This window comes from Rosa chinensis, chromosome 7 (genome assembly GCF_002994745.2).
Source record: "Rosa chinensis cultivar Old Blush chromosome 7, RchiOBHm-V2, whole genome shotgun sequence".
NCBI classification, from domain to species: domain Eukaryota; kingdom Viridiplantae; phylum Streptophyta; class Magnoliopsida; order Rosales; family Rosaceae; genus Rosa; species Rosa chinensis.
The window spans coordinates 51169243-51179672 of NC_037094.1; the positions used below are offsets into that span (position 1 = coordinate 51169243).

General features: G+C 38.4%; 1 protein-coding gene across 2 annotated transcripts; it reads left to right on the forward strand.

Moving 5' to 3' along the window:
- Window positions 1-5483: 5483 nt before the first annotated feature.
- Window positions 5484-8124, forward strand: LOC112175131 (transcription factor bHLH80). Of its 2 annotated transcripts, none has more exons than XR_005802558.1 (5): window positions 5484-6080; window positions 6172-6264; window positions 6422-6563; window positions 7482-7550; window positions 7735-8124. XR_005802558.1 is itself a non-coding variant. In XM_024312799.2 (5 exons), the coding sequence occupies exons 1-5, from the start codon at window positions 5685-5687 to the stop codon at window positions 7780-7782; spliced, it is 672 nt and encodes a 223-aa protein (XP_024168567.1). In that variant the 5' UTR covers window positions 5493-5684; the 3' UTR covers window positions 7783-8124. The 2 variants fall into 2 exon arrangements, 1 of the variants encoding a protein (XP_024168567.1); XM_024312799.2 differs by having other exon boundaries at window positions 5493-6080; window positions 6422-6487.
- The last annotated feature ends 2306 nt before the right edge of the window (window positions 8125-10430 follow it).

The window sequence follows — 10430 nt, forward strand, 5'->3', positions numbered from 1 at the left end:
TCCATATCCTTCCATATCGTGCCTACATAATTCAACTGGTGACTAAAGCCTCATGCTCAGATTCTTAACTTAGCATCCAATTACACAAATTTCAGTCAAACAAGACTTCCTCAAGCAATGTTTGACGTCATTCTAACGCACTACGGTGAATTCCAAATCACACTCATTCACTCCCCACTAAGAGCCTTTGTCATCAACATGACATCAAAGGTGAAAATCAATGAATCACCTTCCTATCCTCACCACTGAGTACAATTCGTCACCACTATGGCTCTTAAGATAAATCAAACCATCAATCAATACAATCAAGAAGAAACAAGGTAATCACATTTCAAAACAAGCAAAACAATTCATGGTAACCCCTGCATATAGTTTAGTTCAGGAGGTCACATTGAGTCAAGCAATTCAAGTCATAGTAGTCATCGTAACCCCACACTTTGACGTCCGTAGGCAACCCCGACCATCACAACAGTCTTCTCGATCATTGTTAACTTAATAACAATTCAGCTTCGCTACCGAGCAGTCATCACACTGATCATCGCACAGATTCTACCAGTCATCACGCAGATAGCCATCATCCTACTGATCATCACACAGATTCCGAGGGTCATCACACAGATAGTAATTGTCCAGCTGATTATTACATAGATTTTGCTGGTCATCACACAGATAGCCATTATCCAGTAGGTCATCACATAGATTGCGCCGGTCATCATAGAGATAGCAATCATCACAAAGATTCATCACACTGATTTCAATGATTCATTACACAAATATTCCTACACAAGCCTTACATGGAAATCATCACAAAGATTCATCACACTGATTTCCACGATTCATTACACAAATATTCCTACAAAAGCTTTACATGGAAATCATCACAAAAATTCATCACACTGATTTCCACGATTCATTACACAAATATTTCTACACAAGCTACCATATCTTAAATCACCAATTAAGATGGTCGTACTAGACCCATGGTATCTCAACAATTGCACCAATACATATATATTTCACGTGTATATATATATATAAATATATATATATATACACACGTAATCATTCACTCAGGAATGCCACTAGTACCAACTATAGTCATAGTTAACCTAATAACTCCAAGACAATAGGGTAATCTTGCTCATAACGAATATCGATCATGCTCATAACAAATATCATAAGATTTACTCACCTTTGAATCCCGTTGCATCTTCACACGCTAACCAAAACAAGCACAATCGCCTCAATCCGTCCAACAAGCACCTGAACACATAGAGTCTAGATTAAGTGCACGAATCACAAAGTGATTAAAGTTCGAAACCCTCGTTTTGGACTAAAATCCCCATAAGTAACACCAATCGAGGCGGAACCACATCCGAGACCTCCCTAAGTCTCTAGAATGCATTTACGATCGAAAAGTCAAATCCTCACGGATCGATAACCGAAACTATCGAAATCACATAAACCCTAACATGCTCATACAATCTCCAAAAATTAAGTGTTGTATATCGAAATGCTCGTATCGACGAGTAGATCGAAATCAGGAACAGAAACTATCTCTGAGGTGGCCGGAAACAGCTGGAAAACACCACCACAGTGGCGGCGCCGCCGCTAGCTCAAAGTCAGAATTTGGCAAAACTCCCAACACCAAAGTTCTTCATCTCAACTCCAATTACAACATTCATAACTAGCACAAGTCTAAATCAAAGCCATTTGGCCGGAATTTACCTCAAAAGTTTAGAATTCCGATGAACCCTAGAATCCCAAACTCCAAAATTCAACCTCCATGCTTTGAATCGATGCAAACTACCTTAGGGAGAAGCATCTACGTCCTCTGGGCTCCAAAAACCCTCAAGAATCACCTACAAGGTGGCCGGAATCGCCGACTCTGATCAAAGCGATTTGCAGGTCCTTCCGCAGCCTCTTCCAGTCGATGTAGCTCCCTCCACAGCTCGAATCTCTCTTCAATCATTCCACAGACCTCTAGAGGGGATTGAGGTGAGCAAAACCCACTTTGAATCTTGTCCTATGGTGGCCGGAGGAGGAAGAACAACGCCAGCGAAGTGGAGAGGGCGAAACCGAGGTCGGAACCGAAGAGAGAGAAAAATTTCCCTTTTTGGAAACTTTCCAATTTTCTGATATTTTTCTGGAAAAATCCCATATATACCAAAATGGAAACTTTTTCCAATGACCATAACTTCTTCATACAAACTCTGATTTCTGCGTTCCACATGTCCATGGACTCGTATCGACGCGCTCTACAACTTTCGTGAAGGAAGTTTTTGGAGAAACCCAACGTATAAAAAGTCAATCTTTGTAATCCCTAAAACCATATTCTTCGAATAAAAATTCATCCTAAACACTTCCGCTCTATCCACGAGCTACGAAACCGTTCAATATCCACAATTTAGATTCCAGAAAATAATGACGAATTTCTAGGGCACTACACCAGGCCTTCCTGGAGAAATTTATAATTCAGTAAATGGAGTATGGAAAGCCCATATTTTCATAATAAAAAAGGATTTCAGAGTACAGCTAACCCAGCAGTCAACTTAAGTCTCAGATCTGGTAGCACAACTAGATGCTGAGAAACTTAAAAATTACACGTTTAAACATGCCAGTCTCCAAGTATTAAAACAAATAAATTGGAGCGAAGAATTTACACTAGAGAAAATAACCAGTTTTCTCCAGTTGTCAGAACTGTTGGATGATATTGTTGACCCAACTTTTGAACAAATTAAAAGGATCTGTCGTTATGAAAAAGCAAAAAGTCACCTTCCTGGACATTATTTTTCAGATATTTATAGCAAAATCCATGATAATGAGCAGGTAATTCAAGACCTGTTTATGGAATATTCCGAATCATTTAATGTAAATGATTTTGGCATTCCAAAGCTCAGTGTCATCATAAACCATGATGACTAGGAACTCATAGCTATTGAATGGGGAATAGTTAATCAAATTATTTTCCAAAGTTTAAATTATGATGAAATAAATTTTTTTCCTCAGTTTATTAAAACAATGGTTTTATCACGTAGCAAAAAGCTACAGACTCTCCGAATACTTAACATTCAGCATTGTAAGCTCAATAGGCTGGAGAGAAAGAGAGAAGTTCTTCCAACCATACCAGATATGGTTGCTAACAGAAATGGAAGACCATCAAGTTAGTCAAGCTATAGTCCCAAATGAAGAAGTCAACATGCAGGGTAATCAGTACCCTAAATATAGAACAATACACAATCAAGTGCGGAGTTCAACTAAAGCAAGTTCGGAAGAAGTCAGACAAAGTAATTTGCTTAAGCTGACAGATGGAAGAAGAATCTTTGCCACACATATGGCAAGGAGTTATCAGCCAACTCCTGAACAACAGAAGGAGGCAAAAGAGTTGTTGGCTACCATGGCCACAGATGTTACTCAACTAGACATCCCAATAATGACGACACATGAAATTGAAGAATTAGCTTATTTACAGTGCCCAGAAGAAGCCAATTCCAGCTCAAATCAGAGTTTGGGATTAGATGACGTAGGCTATCACAATCTGGAAAACGCTATGGAAGCATAGTGGGCCCACACAGCACTACCGGCAGAAACTACAATGGATAAAAAATCTACAGTCGTTTCGAAGGCGGTAGAGTTTGTAGATATTTATCAAGAAGTTTGTAGAGTGTATTATGTGTCACTTTAACCTAACCATGGTTGGTGACCTGATAAATTGTAACCCTAGTTAGGATACTTTTTGTAACCATAGTTAGTTAATTAGAGTTACTTTTGTAAACTAGAGTTAGTTTTCAAGTGTATTTATAGACCTCACTTTGTAAGATGTGGATCATCGATCCCTTACCATTCTCAGCTTCCCTTTAATGATTGGACATGATTGATTACAAAAGCACATGTGATAAAATTAAGTCTAAATCTACAATTGATTTAAGATGTAAGAGTCATGGAGGTAAATTGAAATAAGCCCAAAATCATAATTATACGGAACAAAAAAAGAGAGAGAATAATAGAGGAGGGACTATGACAACATGAAAAACGAACAGAGCAAAGTAAATTGGCAAAGCTATATCAAGAAAATAAAAGAAGTTCAAAATCCAGTTTTGTGAGTGGCTTCGCCAATGGATAATAGTCATCATCCCCATCGACTCCACCAAATTCAAATGTTTTGCACTTATGTGTCATCTTTTTCCTATTGGCCTATTCCATACCACCACTACCTAGCATTTTGCCCTCATTGTCTTCGAAAAAAGATGTAATACATGTTCTTTGCCCATTGCATAATTCAATGCATTCATTCTCTCCTAACACCATCTCTATTATATCTTCTCCTTCTATCTTTTCTCTAAAAACTCGACCTCGCAAAATTCATAATCAAACCCCATCTCCTTTGTTACCTAGGCCTCGAGCAGGTCCCAAAAAAAGTAAGAACCGAGATCGAACCTGATAAGTTTGGTTTAGCTCGAGTCGGGCATTTTTAGAACTTGAAGAAGATCACAAGTGAACCATTCGGTTCAGTTCGGGTTTCCATTTCTCACCCCAGAGTGACTTTGTATATCAAGCCATAGTTTTTAAGTAAGGACCCATGTAAAATTTATTTCACTATCTTATTTCAAAATAAAAATAAATAAATGAAGTAGCAATTTTGCCATAACTTTTCCACTGTAAGAGTGCCAAGCCTACCTCACGTAGACAAATTGTAGATATAACTACCACTTTTGACGGTTAAAACAACCGTTTACCAAAATTATTAAAAAATTAATTAATATTAAAAATTATGCCAAACGATGATTTAAGTATCCAATAAATTTTCATCCCTTTTCGTTTTCTTTACCGTGTAGTCCGGTAATTATTTTAGACGTGTAGTGTAGTGAGTCATTGATTGGAGAGTGTGGTAGCACATTACAATGTATGGTACACAATGTGACCCTTGGATTCGACTCAACCCTAGTTGGGTCCGCAGTGAAAGCAAAGTAAAAGACTAAAAAGTCGACGTCCGGAGAGCCTAAATCACCTTTCTCCATTATGCAAGTTTTGGAATACCCATCATTGCGGTCTCCCCTCCTTAAATTTGCCAGAAAAGGCAAAAAAACCACCTCAGATTTTCACACCAAAGAAAATCTACCGCTCTTTTACCCGCTTCCCACGCGCCAATGCACGCCACCCCGCACTCCAATCCACGCGTCCACCCCACGCGCCACTCCTCGTCTCGGGCTGGCTGCCCTTTCTTCGCATTGAAGACACCGTACGTGAGCCCAGTAAACGATGACGTTGTGACGCTCCAGCCCTGAACCGTCCCGGCCTTACATGTTACCCTCGCTTATCGTGCACGTCACAGTTGCTTAATCACCGTAGAGAGCCTTTACTTTAGCTTTTCGTGACCATCAACGGCGGAGAATGAAGGTACAGATGAGGCCGCAGAGGCAGGGAATCAGGTCCCGGATTTCCTTGATTTGGCGCAACATAGCTCAGACAGGAGAACAAAAGATCAGAGTAATAAACCATCTGATTCATCAAAAATTTATTGTCTGCCCCTCAAACCCAACACTGTTTACTACTGAAGTCTCTCTGTCTCTGCTTCTTGGGTTTGGTTTTTTTCTTCTAGCTCCTTCTCTCTTCTACACTTGAAGCGAAAATCTTCGTGCAAATCAACGAGGAAAACTCGCAGGTGGCCGGCGGGGACGAGGCAGATGCAACCGGCACCTGGCGAAAGTGGAGGAGAAGTGACTCGCGGAGGTGGAGGACTCGGCCGGTTCTGCTCGGCCCCGGCGTCATGGTTGGAAGCGCTGCTTGAGGACGAAGAAGAGGACCCCTTGAAGCCCACCCAGTGCCTCACCGACCTTCTTGCCGATAACTGCGAGGGGCCCAGTTCGACGGCAGTGGGGTTCGGTTCGGATACGACGGCGGATCCAGCTGCGGCGTTTCTCAGACAGAACAGCTCTCCGGCCGACTTTGTCGGGAATTCGAGTGATGGGTCCGAAGGGTATTTCTCCGGGTTCGGGATTCCGACCAGCCTCGACTATGTCGCGAACCCGAATTTCAGTAATGTTTCTTCTTCTTCGGCTAATAAGCGGGTTAGGGATGTGGTGAGTAAATTTTGAATCTTCATTTTTTGAAATGATTTTTTTTTTTTTTTTGGGTTAATTTAATATTTAATGGTCAATTTTTTCGGTGTAGAAAATGGAGGAAGGTGGATTCGAGGAGTCAGGGACTCTGAGGGTTAGGGCAAAGCGAGGTTGTGCTACTCATCCAAGGAGTATTGCTGAAAGGGTGTGATTCCTAGTCTTCCTTGTACACATTGTACTGATTGCTATAGAAAATAAGAAAAACATGGAATGTTTCTGTTTTTAGTCATAAACAACTACCTAGTTGAGTTAATATATTGGTTTATTCTGTTCTAGACTTTAATTTCATGGGTTAACTATAGGTCAGGAGGACTCGAATTAGTGACCGGATAAGGAAGCTTCAGGAGCTTGTACCCAACATGGATAAGGTTAGAGCTTCCAACTGGTGCACTTTCTGAACTGCAATTTCTATACATATCAATACCATATAATAGGACCAGTAAGGTAATTTATTTTGAAATACCATTTGCTGTAGCACTATTGTTTGAAAAATCAAGTTTGGCTAGTAATATATGTGGAGCTGCTGTATGATCAAACTAATATTATGCATAGGAATATCCTACTTTCTGTTGGACAAATGATGATGGCAATCCTATGATGACTTTAAGTTCTTCAGCACCTGTATATCAGTCGGCAACATCATATTTTCATGGATAGTTTAGATTAATCTGTAGTGAGTGAGATAATGAGCAGTTCATATATAATCTAGCTAACAGCATATGTCGAACTTCTTCACCTTTTTAACTTGTAAGAAATGAGCTAGGGAAGGCATAATGTAAAAGGAAGAAGGAAATTTAGGGAATTCACATCTAAACCTTTGTTCTAAACTCTCGATCAGCAAGGTCAAAAAGCTTTGATGCACTGAACTAGTAAGTGATTATTTAGTTTCAACAATTGGAGTAGTGATTATTTACATCTTTCAAGCTTTATAGGCGGTTTAATACTGCAAGTAATTATACTTTCTACAATCAATCTTTATCCATATGGTAAGATGCTGGGACTTCAATATTACTTATAAAACACTACTTTATCAAGATCTTAATTCATTTTTACATCCATCTCCCAATAGATAGGTGGACCACTTCTTTACTGTTCTTGTATTCGGTTCTACTTCATGTACATAAATTGTTATTGTGAACATGAACTCCCTATTTTTTTTTTTTATTAATCAGTCTTGAAATTTCTTGCCATATTTTGACTCTAGCATTTGTAAACTATCTTGAGAGTCTGTAAAAGAAGAAACTAGCGGATTGTTGGAATAATATTAAACTTTCTAAATTTGTAGTAAACTTTCATGAGCCTGATTAAGCAGACGATAGCTTACATTGTTTGGTATGGGGCTTTTATTTTTGTTCCTTGCAGCAAACTAATACCGCAGATATGTTAGATGAGGCAGTGGAGTATGTGAAGTTTCTTCAGAAGCAGATTCAGGTATAATACACATTGACCTTCTTCAAGAAACCTCCCAATATGTCTGTTTCTTGAGGAAACTGGAAGGAATTGAAAGTAAAGACTACATAAACTATGTGAAGTTGGCTTTCTTGAAAGTACAACACCTGTCTCATTCATATGCACCTCACCTCACCTACGTACTGACATATTTATAATGTTGCAGGAACTCTCAGAGCATCAACGCAGGTGCAAATGCATCGCTAAAGAATAACTAGAGGTACCTCAGAATGCCACCTACTGTTTAGTGTAATTATTAGATTTTTTTTAAAATTTCAGCCAAGGTTTGTCATGATGGTGCTATGTTGATTAGAATTACCCTGTATTTTTGAGATACTCTATATTCTAAGTTGCATTCTTCTCCAATATATAGATGTAAGAATGCCATACCTAGAATCAATGATTACGCACTTAGCCGCTTCCTTTTGAAAAATTCTATTAGTATTTATTTTGTTCCATCAAAAAGGAACTGGAGTATTGTTATAGCTGTAAAATTATGCAACAGTTCTCATATTTTAACATGCCTTCAATCAATTTTCCCAATATCTTATTTCCACATCGATATCTCATATGTGAATATATAGATTGACAAGTTTCAGTGCGCATAGTAAGCTACATATTAAATAAAAGATTTTGTGAAATTTTCAGACATTTCAGTTACCGTCTAGCATGATGATATTGTTTTCGATGTCTGTGTTGTCATGGCAATTGAGGAGGATTTCAAGTGAGAGAATCAACTTTATGTGCTTGATGATTGTTTTGAATAAAAATAAAAGACAATCTGCTGGGTTTCACTGTTATGCACCAAATTTTATAAGCAAGAAATATTAGAATGAAATTTTTTTTATTGGTACACCTTGTAGCAGTGATATGTGTGAGGCTAGCAATTAATAGCAGTAAATCCCAAGTTCAAATCCTTGCATTTTCAACCTCTTAAAGTCTTAATTTATGTTGATTGTGATCGCTCTAGTCGGCAATGGCGACCACACGACGGAGAGGTAGAATATAGGCTATTGGATAATCAGGAAAGGTGGTGAGCTAAATAATTTTATCATTTTTATACAATTTTGCTGTGGCATGTCCACTACAGTATAATTTGAGCCAATTGTGCTGGGAAGTTAAAACTACATGTATAAATGGATTGCGGTATTGTTCTCTATAAGCAAGTGTTTAAGTAACATGTCTATCTAAGTCAATGTTTCTTATCCTACACCATACTAGTAATGGGCATTATCTACATAAGTGATAACATTGCAACACGAGAAGAAAAAGGAAGTTAAATATGGATGCTGCTTGTTCATGTTTGGAGTTTGAGGGTTTTCAGCATCTTCTGTCAAATTGTTGGTGATATGAGTTTTGTCAAGTTGTTGGTGATATGAGTTTGACTATATCTAATGTGAAAACTTTGTTCGGTTATCCAGATTCCTTTTCAAAAGATTTTGAGCTTAATTAATTCGAAGTGAGAGAAGCCTTTTTTTGTATCTGATTCTATAATTTCAGAGGAACTCTATATGAAAGCCTATCATATGTGAAGTTAATTTGGAATGCAGTAAGTTATTTGATAATTCTCTCTTGTTGAGGTATATTAAATTACATAAAGTTAATTTGGAGTGCATTAATATGATTTGGAGATTTTTTGTGGTAACTCTATTAATTTGATTTAACATATGCCTGATATGTGCTACCCAATGGTGTCAGAAAGGTGAGCTTTTGTGCCATTTGAAGGTTCTCTGATGCATAATTTGTTGCATTGCTGATTTTAGATGATTTTGCTTTATTTAGTCCTAGAAGTTGCTGACACCTTATATATACATATATAGATCTTGGGTAGAGAGCATCGGTAGTATTTTTCATAGAATTTTGGTATTGTCTGGGTAGCGGAACACAAGGTCATTCCTTGCTTGCCAAATTTGTCGGCATGAGAGAAAAGCTGTAGACAGAATATCTGAGGGGAAGACGTTGAGATTCCCTTGGTGGTAGCTATTGTTGCAGCATCATTAAGCTAGAATTGATGGCAGATGAGCGGTTTTCAGTGCATCTTCATACTTTTATGGCAAAGAGGAAAAGTTTGAACATGACAGTGCTCCTAGTATGTCAGTTTCTTAATCAAAGCCTTCCTTCCGTTGCTTGACATTATATGGTTCAAGTTGGAGGTTTTGTAAGAACAAAATAGAACATATTAACTGAAGAATGACTGGACAAATTGTTTTTGTGATGTAAATTTGGCCTCACCTAAGCTAAATTAGGTTGGCTTTTTGTTTAGGCTTCTAGGGTGAGCCTCAAAACATAGGATTGGGGTTTGATGGCAAACCTATACCTTGTTGTTGGTGTTGAAACACGAAGTACATTAAATAGAATGGTAAGAGGTTCTCTATTGCTTATGGTTGAAAATTTAAGGAACCAGATGAAAAACGCGGACCTAAAAGGCTCAAAATGGTGACAATCAAACACTCTTCACACGCAACAATGATGCTTCTGTTTTGCAGTGACTGTTCGAGTTTATTGTTTCGGAGTTTATTGTTAGAGTTGAAGTCTTCCTGCAACTAGGGCCTAGGAGGTACTGAAATTTCATTGATGAAGGATTAGGTGCCTATCCATTATGCTCTACTTTGTAGAAAAGACTTTTTGAGTTTCCCGATCAGTGTCTCGGTAACCATCAATGGCATCATCACCTCACTGAATTTCCTTTTGAAACGACTGTTTGAAGTGCATAGCAGCATAATGCCAAAATGTGTTCTGCCGAATACACGCAAACCAATCTTTGGTGTATAGCATTGATTGGCATGCTGGGATAACGCCGATAACCTATGGTAAATTCGAGCCTTTGTTTTAGTTCTTGTATCTCGTAGCTGTTACTATAAA

Excerpts from the sequence above, each read along its gene's own strand:
- LOC112175131 (XM_024312799.2), top strand. The coding sequence starts at position 5,685 with ATGCAACCGGCACCTGGCGAAAGTGGAGGAGAAGTGACTCGCGGAGGT. Across the intron at positions 6,265-6,421 it reads CAAGGAGTATTGCTGAAAGG|GTCAGGAGGACTCGAATTAG; the intron begins GTGTGATTCCTA and ends GGTTAACTATAG. Across the intron at positions 7,551-7,734 it reads TTCTTCAGAAGCAGATTCAG|GAACTCTCAGAGCATCAACG; the intron begins GTATAATACACA and ends ATAATGTTGCAG.